General features: G+C 34.6%; 4 protein-coding genes, 2 non-coding genes and 2 pseudogenes across 6 annotated transcripts in view; 4 read left to right on the forward strand and 4 right to left on the reverse strand.

Annotated features, from left to right (window-relative positions):
• LOC125599383 (ATP synthase subunit alpha, chloroplastic-like) overlaps positions 1-8169 on the reverse strand; it is a 9618-nt gene extending 1449 nt beyond the window's left edge. Inside the window, exon 1 of the mRNA XM_048772748.1 lies at positions 1-8169. This exon is cut by the window's left edge and continues 1449 nt beyond it. The gene's annotated coding sequence lies outside the window, so the exon portion shown is untranslated.
• The window catches only part of LOC125599384 (DNA-directed RNA polymerase subunit beta'-like), a 9822-nt gene extending 153 nt beyond the window's left edge, over positions 1-9669 (reverse strand). The window contains exon 1 of the mRNA XM_048772749.1: positions 1-9669. This exon is cut by the window's left edge and continues 153 nt beyond it. Coding sequence (XP_048628706.1) covers positions 8695-9669 — 975 coding nt within the window. The 3' untranslated portion in view covers positions 1-8694.
• Positions 9670-11351: 1682 nt separating this feature from the next.
• On the reverse strand, positions 11352-14244 carry LOC125599381 (annotated as a pseudogene).
• TRNAC-GCA lies at positions 13170-13239 on the forward strand. The gene has a single exon. It is a non-coding gene; the product is annotated as a tRNA-Cys (tRNA).
• Positions 14245-14635: 391 nt separating the features above from the next.
• Positions 14636-27500, forward strand: part of LOC125599382 — an 18789-nt pseudogene continuing 5924 nt past the window's right edge.
• Positions 15916-15986, reverse strand: TRNAC-GCA. The gene has a single exon. It is a non-coding gene; the product is annotated as a tRNA-Cys (tRNA).
• LOC125599385 (DNA-directed RNA polymerase subunit beta'-like) lies at positions 19489-27369 on the forward strand. Its single transcript, XM_048772750.1, has one exon. The coding sequence runs from the start codon at positions 19489-19491 to the stop codon at positions 20836-20838; it is 1350 nt and encodes a 449-aa protein (XP_048628707.1). The 3' UTR covers positions 20839-27369.
• Positions 20998-27500, forward strand: part of LOC125599387 (ATP synthase subunit alpha, chloroplastic-like) — a 10731-nt gene continuing 4228 nt past the window's right edge. The window contains exon 1 of the mRNA XM_048772752.1: positions 20998-27500. This exon is cut by the window's right edge and continues 880 nt beyond it. The gene's annotated coding sequence lies outside the window, so the exon portion shown is untranslated.

The following is a 27500-nucleotide window of genomic DNA, read 5'->3' on the forward strand; positions in this document are numbered from 1 at the left end:
TAGTTCTTCTGAATTTCGAATAGTATTTAATATCCTCTGCTTTCGGTTATCTAATAAATCATTTAATGAAAGTAGATTATTCAGTAAAAAAAAAAGTTCTATGATCCCTTCCCGAACCAAACATGAATCTTTCGATTCATTTGGCTCTCATGCTCACGTATTCCAATCATTTATCAATTATGTATGAGACTTTCATTCCCATATTTTTCATGTAATGAGCCTATCCTCTCCCATTTTGTTGTATTCAATTCATATTCAATATATATTTCTATCGAAAAAGATCACCAATCCAAGACAAAACTATTTGGAGGATTCTTCTGACCAATAAAAAATTGATAATTGTCAGCAAAGTTGTTTCTTTTTTTCTTGAAATCCAAAGAATTTTTATTACTTTATACGTAGGTTATCAATTCTGCATTATACAAAAAGACTCAAAAAATTTTATCGACATGAGTGTTTTATATCGAAAAAAGCCGAACTATTCTTTTTGAAAATCTTATTCATTTTTTAATTAGACTACATATGGTAGAAAGAGTACCATGTTGCATCTGAACTTCAAACGGTTTAGTTTTAACCATGTTAATTAATGGTCCCAAATTTTTGGTTGATAGAGAATCAAAGTCAAGTAGACTTACCAAAGAATAACGAAATGCTATGGTTCTAAAATATGATTTTTTATTGAATTTTGTATTCAGAAGTAATTCGCGGGATTAGGCACTCTTTGCTAGTTATAGTGCCACTGGACGAATCCAGCCTATTCTTGAAATGAACAACTCACACACACCTCCCTTTCCAAAAAAGATCAATACACCGAAGACTACACTTAGATTTATTGGATTTGTTGCTAAAATATCGGTATTAAACCCGAAACTCCCGGCGGATGGCCAGTGACCCAAGTAAACGAAAGAATCGGTTAAATTTTTCATATAATCTCCTCTTCTAGCTAAACTATAAAAAAAAGAACTCTGTCCTTTTTTTTTTTATTCTTTGTTTTTTGAATAAAAAGAAAATTTCGTTTAATAATTTATAATTTAATTTACCTATTTGGATATTTATAAACAGAATCAAAAACCTATTCTATTTACAAATTTATTTTCCAAAAATTTTAATTTTCAATAATAATAATGAGACTTAATTAAAATTAAGCTAGAATTTGAGACCAAGTTTTATATCAATTTTAAAAAACCTAAACCTCCTTTTTGCGCAACACTCCTTAAAAAAAATTTCCATTAAACTAAAAAGAATAAGGGGAAGGAAGAAAGCGAATCGATGTGTTAATTCCCCATCCTCAAATTAGTCCTTCCCAAGGGTTGTTGTCTCAATGAATAATTGTAGGAGTGAAATCTTGATAGAATAAAAAAAACTACGAAAAAAAAAATTCCTAATTTTATTATTTCTAGGATTAAACAAAAGGATTCGCAAATAAAAGCGCTAATGCTACAACTAGGCCATAAATTGTTAAAGCTTCCATAAAAGCCAAACTAAGCAATAAAGTACCTCGTATTTTTCCTTCTGCCTCAGGTTGTCTCGCGATACCTTCGACAGCTTGACCCGCAGCTGTACCTTGACCAACCCCAGGTCCAATAGAAGCAAGCCCAACAGCCAACCCAGCAGCAATAACCGAAGCAGCAGAAACCAGTGGATTCATGATAAGTTCCTCACACCAAAATAAAGAAATAGTTAATGATACAATCATCCAACGACTTAGGACTTAATTATAATTAAGTCATCGCTAAGATTCATCCAGCCAAAATAACCAAAAACTTGATAAGAATTACTTTGATATTAGTTCCTATCCACGGGATTTTGAAAAATGCATAATATATATATATACGACTTTTTTATGCCGTTTTTTTTGTGAACCATTCTTTTCTTTTAATTCTTCGTTCTTTTTTTGATCGTTTTTTTCAGCCAATTCACAGATAAAAAGTAAGAACTTATAATCGAATCGTTATCTAAATAGAAATTCACAAAAATAGTGGGGCAGATTATATAGATCTTTAACTTATATATACCTAGTCAATATCAAATATGACATATACAAGTGTTTCTTACATAACGTAAACCAACTATTCGATAATTGGGCTAACCTAAATTTGAAAAAAAAAAATAGTTAATGATGACCCTCCATGGATTCACCTATATAAGCCGCAGCTAAAGTGGCAAAAATGAGAGCTTGAATCCCGCTTGTAAATAATCCAAGGAACATGACAGGTATAGGAACCACTAAAGGTACTAAAGAAACAAGAACAACAACTACTAATTCATCGGCTAATATATTTCCGAAAAGTCGAAAACTCAGTGATAGGGGTTTTGTAAAATCTTCTAAGATGTTAATGGGTAAAAGAATTGGAGTTGGTTGAATGTATTTACTGAAATACCCTAATCCTTTTTTGCTAAGACCCGCATAAAAATATGCTACTGATGTGAGTAAAGCTAAAGCAACCGTCGTATTTATATCATTCGTTGGTGCTGCTAACTCCCCTTGAGGTAACTGGATAATTTTCCACGGTAAAAGGGCTCCTGACCAGTTAGAAACAAAAATAAATAAAAACAGGGTTCCAATAAAGGGAACCCATGGACCGTATTCTTCTCCAATCTGGGTTTGACTCACATCTCGAATGAATTCAAGGACAAATTCAAAGAAGTTTTGGCCGCCAGTTGGAATGGTTTGTGGATTGCGAACCGCTAGAGCTGCGGAACCTAATAAGATAGCAATTACAACCCAAGAAGTAATAAGGACTTGCGCATGGACTTGGAACCCCCCTATTTGCCAATAGAAATGTTGGCCTACTTCTACACCAGATATCTCATATAACCCTTCTTTTATTAGTGTATTGATGGAACATGATAAAACATTCATATTGCCCTCTGACAGAAATAAGAACTTTAAATTATTTTGATTCAAGACCCCCCCTTTTTTTTACTTATTTACTTGAATTTTTATTTTAGTTTTGGATACCAACTAAACGAACACACAATATACCCAGTTTTTTATCTCTTTTTCTTTTGTATGATTCAGGAATAGTAACCGATTTTATAAATCGAAATACAGGGAGCCCCTCCCTCAAAAAAAATTGATTTATTTATCTTATTATTAATCAAGAATTTTGTATATAGCTAGAACGACCCTCACAAATTGCGAATACTAATTTGTTAAGAATGAATCGAATTGAAGCTATAGCGTCATCATTTGCTGGAATAGAAATATCCGCGAGATCGGGATTACAATTTGTATCGATTAAAGAAATGGTTGGAATTCCCAAAGTTATACATTCTCGAAGAGCCGTATATTCTTCTTGCTGATCGATGATGATTACAATATCAGGCAATCCCGTCATATATTTAATCCCGCCTAGATATGTTTCCAAGCGAGATAATTGTCTCTTCAACACAGCTGCATCCCTTTTCGGAAGACGGTTGAATCCCTCTGTCTTTTGTTCAGTTCTCAAGTCCCTAAACTTATGAAGTCTTTTTTCTGTAGTAGACCAATTTGTTAACATGCCGCCGAGCCACTTTTATTAACATAATGACACCGAGCCCTTATTGCAGCCCGCGACACTAAATCAGCTGCTTTATTTTTTGTCCCAACAATTAAGAATTGTTTTCCCCTACTTGCTGCATCAAAAACTAAATCACAAGCTTCTGATAAAAAACGAGCAGTTCTAGTCAGATTTATAATATGAATACCTTTACGCTTTGCAGAAATATAAGGTGCCATTCTAGGATTCCATTTCCTAGTACCATGCCCAAAATGAACTCCTGCTCTCATCATCTCTTCCAAATCGATGTTCCAATATCTTTTTGTCATTTCTTTTCACACTTAAAAGGGGGGTACCCAAAACTAAAATAAAAATTTGTTCCAATGGAACCTTCTCTTGTCCGTTTATGCACGAGCCGAGCCATTATTTTGTATTCATTATTATCTTTATTAGTGTTAACAAATTATTAAAGCAAATGACTACAGCAAACAATAAAACATGAAATTCAAAACAGGAATCTGCTATTAGGAATTATTCAATTCTAGAAAAGGCAGATTTGTAAATAGAAGAGTCACAAAATTCCCTGTGATAAAATAAAATATCTCTCATATCTCCCTCTAATAAAGATAAATTCTTTGTTTTTTTTTCAAAAAGAATATTGGTATGTTGCCGTGAACAATGCACCAATCCTTTGTTGAACCCGGTCCCGGCGGGGATCACACCCCCTAGAACAACATTTTCTTTCAGGCCTTTCAACCAATCGATACGACCCCGAAGAGCAGCTTTTGCTAAAACTCTAGCAGTTTCTTGAAAACTTGCTTCGGATATAAAACTTTGAGTATTCAAAGATGCTCGAGTTATTCCTAATAAAACGGCTCGATAACAGATTGCTTCTTCTAAAGCACGCCCCGTGCGTTCTGCTCGTAACAATCCAATCAATTCTCCAGGTAAAAAAACATTAGACATTCCCTCTTCTGAAACCAAAACTTTTGATGTTATTTGACGTACAATAATTTCGATATGCCTATTATGAATCTGCACCCCCTGGGATCGATAAACCTTTTGAATCTTATTAACCAAAGAAATACGACTTTGCACTATAGTTAGCTCAGCACCAATCAAGAATCCCCAAGGAATTCCAAGAATTCTTGTTATACACCTGTTCCAACCCTTAATCCGCTTTTCTAAGTTCAGTGATATTGAATCAATCGAGCGGACTTCTAACACCTGTTCTACTTTTGGAAGACCTTGGGTTATATCACCGGATCTCGATTTTTCATATATAAATGTAACTAATGTATCCCCTTCGTAAAGAATTTCTCTATAATGCCCGTGAACTTTTGCTCCCGGAGTAGCCAAATAGGGCTTAGCGGATCTTATTACTACAGAATCCCTTTGAACAATTAAAACTTGACCCGATTTTAGGTATGGTTCTTTTTTGGCTATACATAGATTTTCACAAAAAAATTGTCCAAGACTTATTATTGTGGACGTTTCCTCACAATAATAATTATTATAATTTTGATGAAGAAAATACCAATTCAATTTGAATGGATTCAAAACAAGGTTACTGTATGGATCTAGATTAAAAATTCTTCCGTTTTCATCTATTAAATAAGAGTGAATTATTTGAAAATATATTTGAAGTTATCAAGTTGCAAATATTTAATTACAGAGATCTGATTATAAGTTAGTAAAGGCAAAAATGAATAAAAATTCGAAATTTGAATGGCTGTTCCTAAGGGGCCCGACGAATTTTGAATTGTAATTAGAGGTTTTTTTTTTATTGATTGGTTTATAACATTGTGATATTTTACATGATTAAATGGACCGATTCTAAAACAATTAGAGGATGATAAAATTAACAAAGATTGGGATTCCTTATTTCTGAACATACGAATAGTTCCATGATTTTGTCTAAGCGATTGTTGAAGAATGCCAGCCTTGGGAGAAAGCGAATAAAACGGATTCACGGAATCTGCAGAGATCAATCCCGAATCCGGCGGATTATTTCTTTTTCTTATATACGAAATATGGGATTTCACTAAGCCAATTCTTATGAAATCTCGAATCAAACCCTTTGTACTTACTTCAACAACGAAAGCGCGGACCTCCTCGAGGGAAGAATTTTTGTTGTCTTGGTCCCAATTCAAGACTAAACAAGTGCGAACCAATTGAATACTTGTGTCAGAAATTCCTCGAGTTGGTTTACCATTTCCATAAAGGATATAGTTGAAAACTCGAAGTTGAATATTATCCTTTTCCCGAAAGAGATCTTGTGGGAAGAGTGTTGCTAAATTTATACTGTCCATTATCTCATAGGTAGCTACGGGCCGCACCAAAACAAAAAACTTTTTCTTGGTTGGTGTGATCCGTTGGGCATAAATCCAATTTTTTAAATTTTTTGATTCTTTAGAGTTTGTTTTTCCCCTTCCTGGCGGTATCAAGATGCCACTATGTCGGGATATCTTATCTGTCTTGTCCGGAAAATGGATATCCCCCGAAAATATTTTGAGTTCAATCCTTTTTTTTTTCTCTCCACTCGGATCAACCCGCCGACTTGGCTTCTTATATTTAAAGTGATTCGTGTATCGACTCCAATGATACTATAGTTCTGTACCATTATGGCGGAGGATTCGGGTAAAATATGCACTTCCTCAGGAATGAAAAAAAAGCGATCTACTTTCATTTCGTATTTTGTCTTAAATTTTTGGACTCCTCGATACTCAATCATATCCTCTTTTTGGACGATTGAGTCCGCCTTTAGAGTTCCATATTTAAGAATTCCGGAACTCTTTCTTCTGTATCTAGGATCATCAAAAAAAGCAAAAATACTGTTTCTACGGAAAATACCATTTATGGGTATTTCAATCGAGATACCTGAATGTGGTATGAACTCTTTCGCTTGCTCTTGAATCGATTGGAATGGAATGAGAAATCTATTTCTTCGCCTTTTTGCTAATAAATCCGAATTCTCATGAAAAATAGCAGAATATATGAAATTATAATGACTAGTACCTACGATTCCATTCAATTCTGAATAATTGGGAATCCCAGATTTTTTTTTATCAGAAAAATCTGAACTGAAAAATTTTTTGCTCACTTGATCATTATTCACTGAGAGGCTAGAAATAGATTTTCTTTCGACGGAAAGAAAGGGTATGTTCATTTGATCTTGATCTTTGTGGATCGAAAAAAGAATTAGACTAGATCCACAAGAACCTCCTGATAATATCCATAAATGACTTGTTTTTGGTAAAAGATGGACATTACTATATGTAAATTCGGGTGCATGGGATACATCAGTACTCCAATGCATTTCGCCCTCGGAGTCAGAATAAATATATTTTCTAACCCTCTCTTTAAAATGAAAAGTGGATGTTCCCTCGCGAATCTCAGCAATCACTTGTTCTGATTCCACATATTGATCATTTTGAACTAAAAGAAAACTTTTGGTGGAATAGTCACGCTATGTATAATATCTTCGCTCTCAATAATTACAGACAAGTCTATATAACATAGAAAGGCAGGATGCCCGTGACGTGTACGTGTAGGATGAACCAAATCCTCATTAAATTTGATTTTTCCATTATAAGGGGCTCGTACATGTTCGGCAGTACCTCCTGTAAATACTCCACCGGTATGAAAAGTTCTTAATGTTAGTTGAGTCCCCGGTTCGCCAATAGATTGACCCGCAATAATACCTACAGCTTCCCCCAATTCAACTAGGTCACCATGAGTGGGACTCCGGCCATAACATAATCGACAGATCCAAGATGTACTCCGACAAGTAAAGGGAGTTCGAATAGATATTGATTGTGTTCCAAAGGTTATGAATCGATTGACAAGTCCAATCCCAAGATCTTGATTTCGAAAGGCGACACATCGGGAACCTATATATATATCGTCTGCTAAGACACGACCAATTAATGTTTGGATAAAAATTCTTTCTGACATCATCCGACTTTTATTTCGAGGACTCACAGAAATCCCTCGGATAGTGCCACAATCCGTTCGACGTACAACAATATGTTGAACTACTTCAACAAGTCGACGCGTAAGATATCCAGCATCTGATGTGCGGACCGCAGTATCTACAACTCCTTTACGGGCTCCATAGCAAGAAATAATATATTCTGTTAAAGACAGTCCTTCGCGTAAATTGCTTTGAATAGGTAAATCAATCATTTGTCCTTGGGGATCCGACATTAATCCTCTCATACCTACTAATTGATGTACTTGAGATGCATTTCCTCTAGCTCCCGAAAAAGACATCATATGGACTGGATTGAAAGGGTCCGTCATCCTAAAATTAGGATTCATTTCCTGTCGCAAATATTCACTTGTAGCATACCATATCTCAATAGATTGGCGTAATTTTTCTACCGCATGTACATTCCCATAATGATGGTGTTTTTCCAAAATCAAACTTTGTTGTTCAGCATCTTGGACAAGCCAGCCCTTAGAAGGTATCGTTAAAAGATCATCAATTCCTAATGAAATGGATGTAGCAGTTGCTTGCTGGAAACCCAGAGTCTTTACTTGATCTAGGATGTGTGATGTATATGCCATCCCGAAGTGATCTATTAATCGGCTAATAAGTCGTTTAATAGCAGTTCCATCTATCACTTTATTGTGAAATACCAGATTGGCCCGTTCCGCCATAAGTACCTCCATATTCTGCTGAATGGGATTCGACAATGAGTTTGAGTCAATGATTGCAAAACTTCCTTTTCTCGATCTTGATTTTTTAGGTCAGGAACTATGTCCGAGTTGACTCGGAGAGGTCCGAATTCACACGGGTGTCCTATAATTCTTTTTTTATGAATACCATATTATTAGGTATCATATGAACAAGCTTGAGAAAAACCTTGTATAGCTTCCTCGATTTCTCGATAAAAAGAAATATGACCAACTGTGGTTCGAATATATATACAAAAAGTTTGTTTTTTACACTTCTTACTATCAGATAGTGTGCATAAATCTCATGATAGTTACCAAAAGATTCATAGTGAACTTCGATAGGAACTTCTTTTGAAGCAATAACGCGTTGATCTAATTGCCACCGAAGCCACAAAGGACTATCTAAATTGATTCTTTTCTGCCGATAAGCTCCAATTGCATCATAGGAATTGCAAAAAAAGGGTTCTTTCATATACTTATAGTTTGTTCGTAAATTCTTTCATTTTGATAGTTTTTTCGATTACATGGATTATATCTGTTTGCACAAATACCTCGACGAGTGCCGCTCGTTAATACATAGAGTCCAATCAGCATATCTTGAGTCGGTACAGAAATGGGATCTCCAATAGCTGGAGATAAGAGATTCATATGAGAAAAACATAAGTAAACGAGCCTCTGCTTGAGCTTCTAAAGATAAAGGCACATGAACAGCCATTTGATCCCCATCAAAGTCTGCATTGAACCCCTTACAAACTAATGGATGTAAACAAATAGTGCGTCCTTCCACTAAAATGGGTTGGAATGACTGTATGCCTAATCTATGTAGAGTAGGTGCTCTATTCAGTAATACGGGATGCCCCTGCATAACTTCTTGAAGGATTTCCCAGACAATCGGCTTTTTTTCACGAATTTGACTCTTAGCAACTCCTATGTTCGAAGCCAGATGTTGTCTAATTAGACCACGAATTACAAATGTCTGGAAGAGCTCTATTGCTATTTCGCGAGGCAATCCACAGCGATGTAATGAAAGTGAGGGTCCAACGACAATCACCGAACGCCCCGAATAATCGACCCGTTTGCCAAGCAGAGTCTCGCGAAATCTTCCCTCTTTTCCTTCAATTACATCTGAAAATGACTTGTAAACCTTATTATGACCATCCCTCATGGGTTGTCCACGGATTCCATTATCAAGAAGTGTATCCACGGCTTCTTGTACCAATTTTTCCTGACACATTACTAATTCCCCTGGTGTAGATCTACTTGTTGTTAATAGATCAGTAAGAGTATTGTTCCGATAGATAACTCTTCTATAGAGTTCATTAATATCTGAACTCATCAGTTTACCCCCTTCTATCTGAATGATGGGTCTCAACTCGGGAGGCAGAACCGGTAAGAGACATAAAATCATCCATTCCGGTTCTATATTTGTTCGAATAAAATGCTTAGCTAATTCCATACGTCTAACTAAAAAATCTTTTCTTCTTACAATTTTCGATCTTCCCATTCATTCCCCGTGGGACCTTCTTCTCCTAATTGTTTCCATTCTACCAACGAATTTTCTATAATAATTCGCAAATCTAAATCGGCTAATTGTTCTCGGATAGCACCCGCCCCAGTAGAAATTTCTCGATTTCTAAATATATCGAAACCTTGAGTAGTAAAAAAAAGTGGGATGCTGTATTTCCAGGATTGAATTTCATATTCAAATGAACCTCGTAATCGTAAGAAAGTAGGTTTTTTCGTTATGGGCCTAGCAAAAGAAAAATTGGGATAGGGTCCACTATATGATCTCCCCCCCTCAAAACCGGACATGAAAGTTTCCTCTCATCCGGCTCAAGTAGTTATATCAAATAAAGATAAAGAAAGGGGTCGCACTTTCCAATTGTATTTTATAAAATCAAGTGAAAACCCAAAAAGAATCTACGCCTTACTCAAGTTCTCAGTGCAAACCAACCACCATTTCATTGATTCAATTAATTCTTCTTTGATTTCTATTTAGATTCTTTAGTGAATTCAAAATTACGACAGAAAAAAATGTCAAATTCTTGAGTAGTCTACTTCCCTTCGAATGCCGGAATACTTTTTACCTTAAGTGAAAGGAATGCCTTAGAATTCATACGGGATTTATTTGTCTATGTATTGTTCCATTCGATCTTTTAGGTCCTGCGTTACCTCGATGGTTATGCCACAATATTCTTAAAGCTTATATGCGATGTATAGACTTCTCCAACCATGACATATTTGTTTACTTCAATATAAAAAACCAAATTTCTTTTCGTTTAGAAAGATAAGGGAATGCTTAATTCGACAAAAAAAAGGTCTTCTTTTCACGAGGTACGACTATCAATTTGAAGTACTTTTTTTTTACTGAATCGACCATAGACCAATCGCCCTTGTTATTTGGGAGTATTGAATACACCCACAAGTCTGAGCTTCATGTTACTCTTTTCAAGAGACATGTCAGATCGAGGGCATCCCAAATTGATTGAAGGGGATGAGAGTTTATCATTCTTAAAAATAAAAATTTCGATCAAATCACACATCGCAGTATACTAGACCTTCTAATTCTTTAAGAGGTTTATCTAAAAGATTCGCAATATAACTAGGAAGACGTTTCAAATACCATACATGAGTTACAGGACATGTCAGTTTTATGTATCCCATTTGATATCTTCGTATCCGAGAATCAACAAATTCAACTCCACATTGTTCACAAAATTGCGAGTCTTCTTTTTCATCTCCGATCACTCGATAATTTCCACAAGCGCAAATTCCACTCTTTATAGGCCCAAAAATCCTTTCACAAAATAATCCATCTTTTTCCGGTTTATTGGTTTTGTAATGAAAAGTATAGGGTTTTGTCACCTCTCCAACTATCTCTCCATTAGGTATTTTTTTAGTGGCCCAAGCACTTATTTGCTGAGGAGAAACTAATCCAATTCGGAGTTGTTGATGTTTATACCGATCGATCATATAAGAAATTTTGTGATTCATTCCGATTAAACTTCCTTCCTATTAATCTGGAAATTCTTCTCAGATACAAGGAAATGATTCAGTTCCAGAGCCAAAGATCGTAGTTCTCGAACAAGTAATCGAAAAGATTCTGGAGCATCTTCTGGTTTAGGTATTGTTCCTCCAATGATAGTGGTACCAAGTACTTCTTGGCGAGCTCTAATATGATCAGATTTATAAGTAAGCATCTCTTGTAGGATCCCCACCTACACAAGAAAATTGTTGATAAAACTCCAAAATAGCATTTTCTTTTGACCCAATTTTTTTTTTCTCCTTATCGGTTAAGAAAGATAAGAAAATTTCAGGGTAGCAAACATTCTCTAGAATTTCTCTTAGATTCGAACCCATAGCTGATGATAGAACTAGAATAGATATTTCTGTTTCCTACTCACACGAGCCCATATTCTTGCTTTTTTATCAATCTCTAATTCTAGCCTGCCCCCCCAATCTGATATTATGGTGCCGGTATAGACCGAAATCCCGTTATGATCCAATTCTGACTGGTAATAGATACCAGGACTTTGTAATATTTGATTGATCACAACTCGGTATATTCCGTTTACTATAGAAGTTCCAAGGGAATTCATTAAAGGAATGTTTCCAATAAAAATTCTTTGTTCTTGCATATTCCTATTGGTTTTCCAATTAATCCCGCGGATACATATAATTCAGAAGAATATGTAAGTAATTCATAGACAGCATCTCGTTCTTTTATCAGAGGTTCTACCAATTGATATTTCCACAAATAATTGAAATTCAATTTCGTGATCTATATCTTCAATTTTTGGAAATTGCGAAAGTTCTTCTATTAAACCCTGATCAATAAACCGATAAAACCCTTCAAATTGTATCTGATTAAATCCGGGTATTGTAGATGTTCCCTCTTTTCCATCCCCGAGCATCTTTTTTGAATTTATCATTTATCCGTTTATTTTAAAAATCCCATATCTCATTCTTCACCGAATCATATAGATAGAATTCGATCTAGCAATAATGGAATTTCTATTCTGTTTACTGAATCACATGAAATTTTATCCAACTCCAAGATATATGGAATGTATGAAATCCGTATGAACGGAGACTAGATTCAATTGGAATTTTTTTATAAGAAAGAGATCCGAATGGAACAGAATTTAGAAATACCGCTGGAACTTATGGAGTTTTGTAACGACTAGAAAAAAAGTAATTTCATTTTCACCTATGATATTACATATTCCAATTCGATCGCATACCATAAAAAACGGTATTCATGATAGGATCTGTTCGAGCAGATAAACATATAAGAAATAGAAAACTTTTTTTTAAACACTTTACTTTTTCATGTATTTGTATTTCATTGTTCAAAAAAATAGTTGCAGAAAAAAGATGGATTTTTACCTATTTTGAATAGAATATTTAGAATATCATTGAATTGAAGTAGGTAAGAAAACGTATGTTTTTTTATTTATTAATTTTAATTATTATTAAAATAAAAAAGAATGCACAGGTATATATATATGTCTCTTTTTCTTCTTTTATTGTGGTACAGTTCTATTTGGAACAGCACATGCTGTGCTCTACCAAAAATTAAAAATTTTTTTCAATGTATTCAATGAAAAATTTCAATACAAAAATTTATTGAGAATTACTCCTCAAAAGCATCCCTAGAGAGATAAAATACCCCATTATAGAGCTATACAAGGTAACGTATGTTCTGATTCTGGGGTTTACATATACTCATTATTAGTGTTATAATTCAAATGGAAGAAGATTTCTTTTTAATTGAAAAAACTCAAAATAGATTAGTTATAAATCTATTTCTAATGATTTTCTTATCTTATATTATTAGAAATAAAAAATGTAAATTTGAATTCAAAAAAGGTCATGAATTTACAGTCAATAGTTAATGGTTCTGATTTGTACTAGATTCTATATTTTGTGACTGAAAATCTATATTTTTTTCGGAGTTGAAAAAAAAACAAGAGAAAATTTGAATCTAGTACAAATCATTTTGGCGGCATGGCCGAGTGGTAAGGCGGGGGACTGCAAATCCTTTTCCCCAGTTCAAATCCGGGTGCCGCCTCAACAGGAGACTTGAAATCTCCTGTTATAAAACTATAACAAACGTAGGAAAAGACTCTTGATACTTTCTTTTCGTGATTCTAAGCCCCTGGCTCTCGAGGTTCTATTCTCTAACCTAAAGTTTTACCTATCAGATTAGAGGAAAACTAAAACGAGTGGAGGGAAATCCATTAGATTGGATAGGCAGAGAGGGAATTAAATTAATAGTTTTGGAAAGGATCTAAGATACTTTGGATATAGACTCATGAAAGTGTCGGAATGCTCAGACATTCAATCAATATTAGATTAGATGAAGAATTGCCTTTCGTTTTACTTCAAATAAAAATAAAAAACGATAAAAGAAAGAAAAAGATTATTCTTTCTACATATGAGTCAGATTTTTGGATACTTCGAAAAGTATCTGTTTACTTGTGTTTACATCTTGTCGATTCTACTAGAAATTCTATAATTAAGAATAACTCAGTATAAGATAAGTGGATTTTTGGAGTAGTTCATCAATGGTGACCAAATATCTCTCCCTTTTTTGACTCTGCACCAGTGATTTCACTATTATTAGTGAACAATAATGGAAAAGTTTCTTCATATTCATAGGGGACAGAATTCACATGGATATAGTAAGTCTCGCATGGGCTGGTTTAATGGTAGTTTTTACATTTTCCCTCTCTCTCGTAGTGTGGGGAAGAAGTGGACTCTAGAAGTACTCCTAATTGCGATAATAATCAAACTCTATCAACTGTATCAATTGTTTTAGTTTCTAGACCGGCCGGCAATTTTTTTAAGATCTTTTTTTAGAAATTGGATTTATGTTTTGTTTTATTGACTCATTTTATTTTTTGATATCAGAGTTTATACCGTTAACCATTCATGGGATAACCCCTTTCGAAATCTCAAGAGGTTTCCATCGAATTCGGATTATCCGTATTAAATGGATCAAACAAACAAATGAAATTGAGAAAGTATGTACATAGATTTCTATTCTATATTAATTATATTTAAATTTATAAAGAAAAAGAGAGATATGGGGGATTCCTTTATATTAGATATTTCATTGTATCTTTATACATTACATAACCATAATGGCTAGTATGGTAGAAAGAGATCTCTTCTACCTACTAGCGGGCCCCTTAGGATTTACTATGAATTATCTAATGCATTCCTTTCATTTAGACGAGAAATTGACATCTTTTGTGTCAATTGATAGTCGAATTTATTCAAATTAATTATTTTGACATCGTTTTTACGAAATTATAATCAAAAAGCAGTAGGAAACGAGAATGAAGAGTTCAGTATGGGATTAAATCCCGAGATATTGACAAAAAAAAAAAATAATAATAAACGATTTAATTATGGAAGTCAATATTCTTGCATTTATTGCTACTGCACTCTTCATTCTCGTTCCTACTGCTTTTTGCTTATAATTTACGTAAAACGGTTAGTCAAAATAATTAATTTGAATACAATTTGACTATCAATGACAAAAAAGGATGTCAATTTCTCGTCTTAAATGAAAGGAATGCATTAGATTCAGTAGTATCCTAAGGGGCCCGCTAGTATGGTAGAAAGAGATCTCTTTCTACCATACTAGCCATTATGGTTATTGTAATGTATAAAGATACAAGTGAAATATCTTAATATAAAGGAATCCACCCATATCTCTCTTTTTCTTTATAAATGTAAATATAAATTAATATAGAATATGAAATCTATGTACATACTTTCTCAATTTCATTTGTTTGTTTGATCCATTTAATACGGATAATCCGAATTCGATGGAAACCTCTTGAGATTTCGAAAGGGGGTTATCCCATGAATGGTTAACGGTATAAACTCTGATATCAAAAAATAAAATGAGTCAATAAAACAAAACATAAATCCAATTTCTAAAAAAAGATCTTAAAAAAAATTGCCGGCCGGTCTAGAAAACTAAAACAATTGATACAGGTTGATAGAGTTTGATTATTATCGCAATTAGGAGTACTTCTAGAGTCCACTTCTTCCCCACACTACGAGAGAGAGGGAAAATGTAAAAACTACCATTAAACCAGCCCATGCGAGACTTACTATATCCATGTGAATTCTGTCCCCTATGAATATGAAGAAACTTTTCCATTATTGTTCACTAATAATAGTGAAATCACTGGTGCAGAGTCAAAAAAAGGGAGAGATATTTGGTCACCATTGATGAACTACTCCAAAAAATCCACTTATCTTATACTGAGTTATTCTTAATTATAGAATTTCTAGTAGAATCGACAAGATGTAAACACAAGTAAACAGATACTTTTCGAAGTATCCAAAAAATCTGACTCATATGTAGAAAGAATAATCTTTTTTCTTTCTTTTATCGTTTTTTATTTTATTTGAAGTAAAACGAAAGGCAATTCTTCATCTAATCTAATATTGATTGAATGTCTGAGCATTCCGACACTTTCATGAGTCTATATCCAAAGTATCTTAGATCCTTTCCAAAACTATTAATTTAATTCCCTCTCTGCCTATCCAATCTAATGGATTTCCCTCCACTCGTTTTAGTTTTCCTCTAATCTGATAGGTAAAACTTTAGGTTAGAGAATAGAACCTCGAGAGCCAGGGGCTTAGAATCACGAAAAGAAAGTATCAAGAGTCTTTTCCTACGTTTGTTATAGTTTTATAACAGGAGATTTCAAGTCTCCTGTTGAGGCGGCACCCGGATTTGAACTGGGGAAAAAGGATTTGCAGTCCCCCGCCTTACCACTCGGCCATGCCGCCAAAATGATTTGTACTAGATTCAAATTTTCTCTTGTTTTTTTTTCAACTCCGAAAAAAAATATAGATTTTCAGTCACAAAATATAGAATCTAGTACAAATCAGAACCATTAACTATTGACTGTAAATTCATGACCTTTTTTGAATTCAAATTTACATTTTTTATTTCTAATAATATAAGATAAGAAAATCATTAGAAATAGATTTATAACTAATCTATTTTGAGTTTTTTCAATTAAAAAGAAATCTTCTTCCATTTGAATTATAACACTAATAATGAGTATATGTAAACCCCAGAATCAGAACATACGTTACCTTGTATAGCTCTATAATGGGGTATTTTATCTCTCTAGGGATGCTTTTGAGGAGTAATTCTCAATAAATTTTTGTATTGAAATTTTTCATTGAATACATTGAAAAAAATTTTTAATTTTTGGTAGAGCACAGCATGTGCTGTTCCAAATAGAACTGTACCACAATAAAAGAAGAAAAAGAGACATATATATATACCTGTGCATTTTTTTATTTTAATAATAATTAAAATTAATAAATAAAAAAACATACGTTTTCTTACCTACTTCAATTCAATGATATTCTAAATATTCTATTCAAAATAGGTAAAAATCCATCTTTTTTCTGCAACTATTTTTTTGAACAATGAAATACAAATACATGAAAAAGTAAAGTGTTTAAAAAAAAGTTTTCTATTTCTTATATGTTTATCTGCTCGAACAGATCCTATCATGAATACCGTTTTTTATGGTATGCGATCGAATTGGAATATGTAATATCATAGGTGAAAATGAAATTACTTTTTTTCTAGTCGTTACAAAACTCCATAAGTTCCAGCGGTATTTCTAAATTCTGTTCCATTCGGATCTCTTCTTATAAAAAAAATTCCAATTGAATCTAGTCTCCGTTCATACGGATTTCATACATTCCATATATCTTGGAGTTGGATAAAATTTCATGTGATTCAGTAAACAGAATAGAAATTCCATTATTGCTAGATCGAATTCTATCTATATGATTCGGTGAAGAATGAGATATGGGATTTTTAAAATAAACGGATAAATGATAAATTCAAAAAAGATGCTCGGGGATGGAAAAGAGGGAACATCTACAATACCCGGATTTAATCAGATACAATTTGAAGGGTTTTATCGGTTTATTGATCAGGGTTTAATAGAAGAACTTTCGCAATTTCCAAAAATTGAAGATATAGATCACGAAATTGAATTTCAATTATTTGTGGAAACATATCAATTGGTAGAACCTCTGATAAAAGAACGAGATGCTGTCTATGAATTACTTACATATTCTTCTGAATTATATGTATCCGCGGGATTAATTTGGAAAACCAATAGGAATATGCAAGAACAAAGAATTTTTATTGGAAACATTCCTTTAATGAATTCCCTTGGAACTTCTATAGTAAACGGAATATACCGAGTTGTGATCAATCAAATATTACAAAGTCCTGGTATCTATTACCAGTCAGAATTGGATCATAACGGGATTTCGGTCTATACCGGCACCATAATATCAGATTGGGGGGGCAGGCTAGAATTAGAGATTGATAAAAAAGCAAGAATATGGGCTCGTGTGAGTAGGAAACAGAAAATATCTATTCTAGTTCTATCATCAGCTATGGGTTCGAATCTAAGAGAAATTCTAGAGAATGTTTGCTACCCTGAAATTTTCTTATCTTTCTTAACCGATAAGGAGAAAAAAAAAATTGGGTCAAAAGAAAATGCTATTTTGGAGTTTTATCAACAATTTTCTTGTGTAGGTGGGGATCCAACAAGAGATGCTTACTTATAAATCTGATCATATTAGAGCTCGCCAAGAAGTACTTGGTACCACTATCATTGGAGGAACAATACCTAAACCAGAAGATGCTCCAGAATCTTTTCGATTACTTGTTCGAGAACTACGATCTTTGGCTCTGGAACTGAATCATTTCCTTGTATCTGAGAAGAATTTCCAGATTAATAGGAAGGAAGTTTAATCGGAATGAATCACAAAATTTCTTATATGATCGATCGGTATAAACATCAACAACTCCGAATTGGATTAGTTTCTCCTCAGCAAATAAGTGCTTGGGCCACTAAAAAAATACCTAATGGAGAGATAGTTGGAGAGGTGACAAAACCCTATACTTTTCATTACAAAACCAATAAACCGGAAAAAGATGGATTATTTTGTGAAAGGATTTTTGGGCCTATAAAGAGTGGAATTTGCGCTTGTGGAAATTATCGAGTGATCGGAGATGAAAAAGAAGACTCGCAATTTTGTGAACAATGTGGAGTTGAATTTGTTGATTCTCGGATACGAAGATATCAAATGGGATACATAAAACTGACATGTCCTGTAACTCATGTATGGTATTTGAAACGTCTTCCTAGTTATATTGCGAATCTTTTAGATAAACCTCTTAAAGAATTAGAAGGTCTAGTATACTGCGATGTGTGATTTGATCGAAATTTTATTTTTAAGAATGATAAACTCTCATCCCCTTCAATCAATTTGGGATGCCCTCGATCTGACATGTCTCTTGAAAAGAGTAACATGAAGCTCAGACTTGTGGGTGTATTCAATACTCCCAAATAACAAGGGCGATTGGTCTATGGTCGATTCAGTAAAAAAAAAGTACTTCAAATTGATAGTCGTACCTCGTGAAAAGAAGACCTTTTTTTTGTCGAATTAAGCATTCCCTTATCTTTCTAAACGAAAAGAAATTTGGTTTTTTATATTGAAGTAAACAAATATGTCATGGTTGGAGAAGTCTATACATCGCATATAAGCTTTAAGAATATTGTGGCATAACCATCGAGGTAACGCAGGACCTAAAAGATCGAATGGAACAATACATAGACAAATAAATCCCGTATGAATTCTAAGGCATTCCTTTCACTTAAGGTAAAAAGTATTCCGGCATTCGAAGGGAAGTAGACTACTCAAGAATTTGACATTTTTTTCTGTCGTAATTTTGAATTCACTAAAGAATCTAAATAGAAATCAAAGAAGAATTAATTGAATCAATGAAATGGTGGTTGGTTTGCACTGAGAACTTGAGTAAGGCGTAGATTCTTTTTGGGTTTTCACTTGATTTTATAAAATACAATTGGAAAGTGCGACCCCTTTCTTTATCTTTATTTGATATAACTACTTGAGCCGGATGAGAGGAAACTTTCATGTCCGGTTTTGAGGGGGGGAGATCATATAGTGGACCCTATCCCAATTTTTCTTTTGCTAGGCCCATAACGAAAAAACCTACTTTCTTACGATTACGAGGTTCATTTGAATATGAAATTCAATCCTGGAAATACAGCATCCCACTTTTTTTTACTACTCAAGGTTTCGATATATTTAGAAATCGAGAAATTTCTACTGGGGCGGGTGCTATCCGAGAACAATTAGCCGATTTAGATTTGCGAATTATTATAGAAAATTCGTTGGTAGAATGGAAACAATTAGGAGAAGAAGGTCCCACGGGGAATGAATGGGAAGATCGAAAAATTGTAAGAAGAAAAGATTTTTAGTTAGACGTATGGAATTAGCTAAGCATTTTATTCGAACAAATATAGAACCGGAATGGATGATTTTATGTCTCTTACCGGTTCTGCCTCCCGAGTTGAGACCCATCATTCAGATAGAAGGGGGTAAACTGATGAGTTCAGATATTAATGAACTCTATAGAAGAGTTATCTATCGGAACAATACTCTTACTGATCTATTAACAACAAGTAGATCTACACCAGGGGAATTAGTAATGTGTCAGGAAAAATTGGTACAAGAAGCCGTGGATACACTTCTTGATAATGGAATCCGTGGACAACCCATGAGGGATGGTCATAATAAGGTTTACAAGTCATTTTCAGATGTAATTGAAGGAAAAGAGGGAAGATTTCGCGAGACTCTGCTTGGCAAACGGGTCGATTATTCGGGGCGTTCGGTGATTGTCGTTGGACCCTCACTTTCATTACATCGCTGTGGATTGCCTCGCGAAATAGCAATAGAGCTCTTCCAGACATTTGTAATTCGTGGTCTAATTAGACAACATCTGGCTTCGAACATAGGAGTTGCTAAGAGTCAAATTCGTGAAAAAAAGCCGATTGTCTGGGAAATCCTTCAAGAAGTTATGCAGGGGCATCCCGTATTACTGAATAGAGCACCTACTCTACATAGATTAGGCATACAGTCATTCCAACCCATTTTAGTGGAAGGACGCACTATTTGTTTACATCCATTAGTTTGTAAGGGGTTCAATGCAGACTTTGATGGGGATCAAATGGCTGTTCATGTGCCTTTATCTTTAGAAGCTCAAGCAGAGGCTCGTTTACTTATGTTTTCTCATATGAATCTCTTATCTCCAGCTATTGGAGATCCCATTTCTGTACCGACTCAAGATATGCTGATTGGACTCTATGTATTAACGAGCGGCACTCGTCGAGGTATTTGTGCAAACAGATATAATCCATGTAATCGAAAAAACTATCAAAATGAAAGAATTTACGAAACAAACTATAAGTATATGAAAGAACCCTTTTTTTGCAATTCCTATGATGCAATTGGAGCTTATCGGCAGAAAAGAATCAATTTAGATAGTCCTTTGTGGCTTCGGTGGCAATTAGATCAACGCGTTATTGCTTCAAAAGAAGTTCCTATCGAAGTTCACTATGAATCTTTTGGTAACTATCATGAGATTTATGCACACTATCTGATAGTAAGAAGTGTAAAAAAACAAACTTTTTGTATATATATTCGAACCACAGTTGGTCATATTTCTTTTTATCGAGAAATCGAGGAAGCTATACAAGGTTTTTCTCAAGCTTGTTCATATGATACCTAATAATATGGTATTCATAAAAAAAGAATTATAGGACACCCGTGTGAATTCGGACCTCTCCGAGTCAACTCGGACATAGTTCCTGACCTAAAAAATCAAGATCGAGAAAAGGAAGTTTTGCAATCATTGACTCAAACTCATTGTCGAATCCCATTCAGCAGAATATGGAGGTACTTATGGCGGAACGGGCCAATCTGGTATTTCACAATAAAGTGATAGATGGAACTGCTATTAAACGACTTATTAGCCGATTAATAGATCACTTCGGGATGGCATATACATCACACATCCTAGATCAAGTAAAGACTCTGGGTTTCCAGCAAGCAACTGCTACATCCATTTCATTAGGAATTGATGATCTTTTAACGATACCTTCTAAGGGCTGGCTTGTCCAAGATGCTGAACAACAAAGTTTGATTTTGGAAAAACACCATCATTATGGGAATGTACATGCGGTAGAAAAATTACGCCAATCTATTGAGATATGGTATGCTACAAGTGAATATTTGCGACAGGAAATGAATCCTAATTTTAGGATGACGGACCCTTTCAATCCAGTCCATATGATGTCTTTTTCGGGAGCTAGAGGAAATGCATCTCAAGTACATCAATTAGTAGGTATGAGAGGATTAATGTCGGATCCCCAAGGACAAATGATTGATTTACCTATTCAAAGCAATTTACGCGAAGGACTGTCTTTAACAGAATATATTATTTCTTGCTATGGAGCCCGTAAAGGAGTTGTAGATACTGCGGTCCGCACATCAGATGCTGGATATCTTACGCGTCGACTTGTTGAAGTAGTTCAACATATTGTTGTACGTCGAACGGATTGTGGCACTATCCGAGGGATTTCTGTGAGTCCTCGAAATAAAAGTCGGATGATGTCAGAAAGAATTTTTATCCAAACATTAATTGGTCGTGTCTTAGCAGACGATATATATATAGGTTCCCGATGTGTCGCCTTTCGAAATCAAGATCTTGGGATTGGACTTGTCAATCGATTCATAACCTTTGGAACACAATCAATATCTATTCGAACTCCCTTTACTTGTCGGAGTACATCTTGGATCTGTCGATTATGTTATGGCCGGAGTCCCACTCATGGTGACCTAGTTGAATTGGGGGAAGCTGTAGGTATTATTGCGGGTCAATCTATTGGCGAACCGGGGACTCAACTAACATTAAGAACTTTTCATACCGGTGGAGTATTTACAGGAGGTACTGCCGAACATGTACGAGCCCCTTATAATGGAAAAATCAAATTTAATGAGGATTTGGTTCATCCTACACGTACACGTCACGGGCATCCTGCCTTTCTATGTTATATAGACTTGTCTGTAATTATTGAGAGCGAAGATATTATACATAGCGTGACTATTCCACCAAAAAGTTTTCTTTTAGTTCAAAATGATCAATATGTGGAATCAGAACAAGTGATTGCTGAGATTCGCGAGGGAACATCCACTTTTCATTTTAAAGAGAGGGTTAGAAAATATATTTATTCTGACTCCGAGGGCGAAATGCATTGGAGTACTGATGTATCCCATGCACCCGAATTTACATATAGTAATGTCCATCTTTTACCAAAAACAAGTCATTTATGGATATTATCAGGAGGTTCTTGTGGATCTAGTCTAATTCTTTTTTCGATCCACAAAGATCAAGATCAAATGAACATACCCTTTCTTTCCGTCGAAAGAAAATCTATTTCTAGCCTCTCAGTGAATAATGATCAAGTGAGCAAAAAATTTTCAGTTCAGATTTTTCTGATAAAAAAAAATCTGGGATTCCCAATTATTCAGAATTGAATGGAATCGTAGGTACTAGTCATTATAATTTCATATATTCTGCTATTTTTCATGAGAATTCGGATTTATTAGCAAAAAGGCGAAGAAATAGATTTCTCATTCCATTCCAATCGATTCAAGAGCAAGCGAAAGAGTTCATACCACATTCAGGTATCTCGATTGAAATACCCATAAATGGTATTTTCCGTAGAAACAGTATTTTTGCTTTTTTTGATGATCCTAGATACAGAAGAAAGAGTTCCGGAATTCTTAAATATGGAACTCTAAAGGCGGACTCAATCGTCCAAAAAGAGGATATGATTGAGTATCGAGGAGTCCAAAAATTTAAGACAAAATACGAAATGAAAGTAGATCGCTTTTTTTCATTCCTGAGGAAGTGCATATTTTACCCGAATCCTCCGCCATAATGGTACAGAACTATAGTATCATTGGAGTCGATACACGAATCACTTTAAATATAAGAAGCCAAGTCGGCGGGTTGATCCGAGTGGAGAGAAAAAAAAAAAGGATTGAACTCAAAATATTTTCGGGGGATATCCATTTTCCGGACAAGACAGATAAGATATCCCGACATAGTGGCATCTTGATACCGCCAGGAAGGGGAAAAACAAACTCTAAAGAATCAAAAAATTTAAAAAATTGGATTTATGCCCAACGGATCACACCAACCAAGAAAAAGTTTTTTGTTTTGGTGCGGCCCGTAGCTACCTATGAGATAATGGACAGTATAAATTTAGCAACACTCTTCCCACAAGATCTCTTTCGGGAAAAGGATAATATTCAACTTCGAGTTTTCAACTATATCCTTTATGGAAATGGTAAACCAACTCGAGGAATTTCTGACACAAGTATTCAATTGGTTCGCACTTGTTTAGTCTTGAATTGGGACCAAGACAACAAAAATTCTTCCCTCGAGCGATCTCCGCTTTCGTTGTTGAAGTAAGTACAAAGGGTTTGATTCGAGATTTCATAAGAATTGGCTTAGTGAAATCCCATATTTCGTATATAAGAAAAAGAAATAATCCGCCGGATTCGGGATTGATCTCTGCAGATTCCGTGAATCCGTTTTATTCGCTTTCTCCCAAGGCTGGCATTCTTCAACAATCGCTTAGACAAAATCATGGAACTATTCGTATGTTCAGAAATAAGGAATCCCAATCTTTGTTAATTTTATCATCCTCTAATTGTTTTAGAATCGGTCCATTTAATCATGTAAAATATCACAATGTTATAAACCAATCAATAAAAAAAAAACCTCTAATTACAATTCAAAATTCGTCGGGCCCCTTAGGAACAGCCATTCAAATTTCGAATTTTTATTCATTTTTGCCTTTACTAACTTATAATCAGATCTCTGTAATTAAATATTTGCAACTTGATAACTTCAAATATATTTTTCAAATAATTCACTCTTATTTAATAGATGAAAACGGAAGAATTTTTAATCTAGATCCATACAGTAACCTTGTTTTGAATCCATTCAAATTGAATTGGTATTTTCTTCATCAAAATTATAATAATTATTATTGTGAGGAAACGTCCACAATAATAAGTCTTGGACAATTTTTTGTGAAAATCTATGTATAGCCAAAAAAGAACCATACCTAAAATCGGGTCAAGTTTTAATTGTTCAAAGGGATTCTGTAGTAATAAGATCCGCTAAGCCCTATTTGGCTACTCCGGGAGCAAAAGTTCACGGGCATTATAGAGAAATTCTTTACGAAGGGGATACATTAGTTACATTTATATATGAAAAATCGAGATCCGGTGATATAACCCAAGGTCTTCCAAAAGTAGAACAGGTGTTAGAAGTCCGCTCGATTGATTCAATATCACTGAACTTAGAAAAGCGGATTAAGGGTTGGAACAGGTGTATAACAAGAATTCTTGGAATTCCTTGGGGATTCTTGATTGGTGCTGAGCTAACTATAGTGCAAAGTCGTATTTCTTTGGTTAATAAGATTCAAAAGGTTTATCGATCCCAGGGGGTGCAGATTCATAATAGGCATATCGAAATTATTGTACGTCAAATAACATCAAAAGTTTTGGTTTCAGAAGAGGGAATGTCTAATTTTTTTACCTGGAGAATTGATTGGATTGTTACGAGCAGAACGCACGGGGCGTGCTTTAGAAGAAGCAATCTGTTATCGAGCCGTTTTATTAGGAATAACTCGAGCATCTTTGAATACTCAAAGTTTTATATCCGAAGCAAGTTTTCAAGAAACTGCTAGAGTTTTAGCAAAAGCTGCTCTTCGGGGTCGTATCGATTGGTTGAAAGGCCTGAAAGAAAATGTTGTTCTAGGGGGTGTGATCCCCGCCGGGACCGGGTTCAACAAAGGATTGGTGCATTGTTCACGGCAACATACCAATATTCTTTTTGAAAAAAAAACAAAGAATTTATCTTTATTAGAGGGAGATATGAGAGATATTTTATTTTATCACAGGGAATTTTGTGACTCTTCTATTTACAAATCTGCCTTTTCTAGAATTGAATAATTCCTAATAGCAGATTCCTGTTTTGAATTTCATGTTTTATTGTTTGCTGTAGTCATTTGCTTTAATAATTTGTTAACACTAATAAAGATAATAATGAATACAAAATAATGGCTCGGCTCGTGCATAAACGGACAAGAGAAGGTTCCATTGGAACAAATTTTTATTTTAGTTTTGGGTACCCCCCTTTTAAGTGTGAAAAGAAATGACAAAAAGATATTGGAACATCGATTTGGAAGAGATGATGAGAGCAGGAGTTCATTTTGGGCATGGTACTAGGAAATGGAATCCTAGAATGGCACCTTATATTTCTGCAAAGCGTAAAGGTATTCATATTATAAATCTGACTAGAACTGCTCGTTTTTTATCAGAAGCTTGTGATTTAGTTTTTGATGCAGCAAGTAGGGGAAAACAATTCTTAATTGTTGGGACAAAAAATAAAGCAGCTGATTTAGTGTCGCGGGCTGCAATAAGGGCTCGGTGTCATTATGTTAATAAAAAGTGGCTCGGCGGCATGTTAACAAATTGGTCTACTACAGAAAAAAGACTTCATAAGTTTAGGGACTTGAGAACTGAACAAAAGACAGAGGGATTCAACCGTCTTCCGAAAAGGGATGCAGCTGTGTTGAAGAGACAATTATCTCGCTTGGAAACATATCTAGGCGGGATTAAATATATGACGGGATTGCCTGATATTGTAATCATCATCGATCAGCAAGAAGAATATACGGCTCTTCGAGAATGTATAACTTTGGGAATTCCAACCATTTCTTTAATCGATACAAATTGTAATCCCGATCTCGCGGATATTTCTATTCCAGCAAATGATGACGCTATAGCTTCAATTCGATTCATTCTTAACAAATTAGTATTCGCAATTTGTGAGGGTCGTTCTAGCTATATACAAAATTCTTGATTAATAATAAGATAAATAAATCAATTTTTTTTGAGGGAGGGGCTCCCTGTATTTCGATTTATAAAATCGGTTACTATTCCTGAATCATACAAAAGAAAAAGAGATAAAAAACTGGGTATATTGTGTGATTCGTTTAGTTGGTATCCAAAACTAAAATAAAAATTCAAGTAAATAAGTAAAAAAAAAGGGGGGGTCTTGAATCAAAATAATTTAAAGTTCTTATTTCTGTCAGAGGGCAATATGAATGTTTTATCATGTTCCATCAATACACTAATAAAAGAAGGGTTATATGAGATATCTGGTGTAGAAGTAGGCCAACATTTCTATTGGCAAATAGGGGGGTTCCAAGTCCATGCGCAAGTCCTTATTACTTCTTGGGTTGTAATTGCTATCTTATTAGGTTCCGCAGCTCTAGCGGTTCGCAATCCACAAACCATTCCAACTGGCGGCCAAAACTTCTTTGAATTTGTCCTTGAATTCATTCGAGATGTGAGTCAAACCCAGATTGGAGAAGAATACGGTCCATGGGTTCCCTTTATTGGAACCCTGTTTTTATTTATTTTTGTTTCTAACTGGTCAGGAGCCCTTTTACCGTGGAAAATTATCCAGTTACCTCAAGGGGAGTTAGCAGCACCAACGAATGATATAAATACGACGGTTGCTTTAGCTTTACTCACATCAGTAGCATATTTTTATGCGGGTCTTAGCAAAAAAGGATTAGGGTATTTCAGTAAATACATTCAACCAACTCCAATTCTTTTACCCATTAACATCTTAGAAGATTTTACAAAACCCCTATCACTGAGTTTTCGACTTTTCGGAAATATATTAGCCGATGAATTAGTAGTTGTTGTTCTTGTTTCTTTAGTACCTTTAGTGGTTCCTATACCTGTCATGTTCCTTGGATTATTTACAAGCGGGATTCAAGCTCATTTTTGCCACTTTAGCTGCGGCTTATATAGGTGAATCCATGGAGGGTCATCATTAACTATTTTTTTTTTTCAAATTTAGGTTAGCCCAATTATCGAATAGTTGGTTTACGTTATGTAAGAAACACTTGTATATGTCATATTTGATATTGACTAGGTATATATAAGTTAAAGATCTATATAATCTGCCCCACTATTTTTGTGAATTTCTATTTAGATAACGATTCGATTATAAGTTCTTACTTTTTATCTGTGAATTGGCTGAAAAAAACGATCAAAAAAAGAACGAAGAATTAAAAGAAAAGAATGGTTCACAAAAAAGAAACGGCATAAAAAAGTCGTATATATATATATTATGCATTTTTCAAAATCCCGTGGATAGGAACTAATATCAAAGTAATTCTTATCAAGTTTTTGGTTATTTTGGCTGGATGAATCTTAGCGATGACTTAATTATAATTAAGTCCTAAGTCGTTGGATGATTGTATCATTAACTATTTCTTTATTTTGGTGTGA

This window comes from Brassica napus, unplaced genomic scaffold (assembly GCF_020379485.1).
Source record: "Brassica napus cultivar Da-Ae unplaced genomic scaffold, Da-Ae ScsIHWf_1848;HRSCAF=2484, whole genome shotgun sequence".
NCBI lineage: Eukaryota > Viridiplantae > Streptophyta > Magnoliopsida > Brassicales > Brassicaceae > Brassica > Brassica napus.

Coding starts and splice junctions, on each gene's coding strand:
- LOC125599385 (XM_048772750.1), top strand. CDS start 19,489: ATGGGAAGATCGAAAAATTGTAAGAAGAAAAGATTTTTAGTTAGACGT.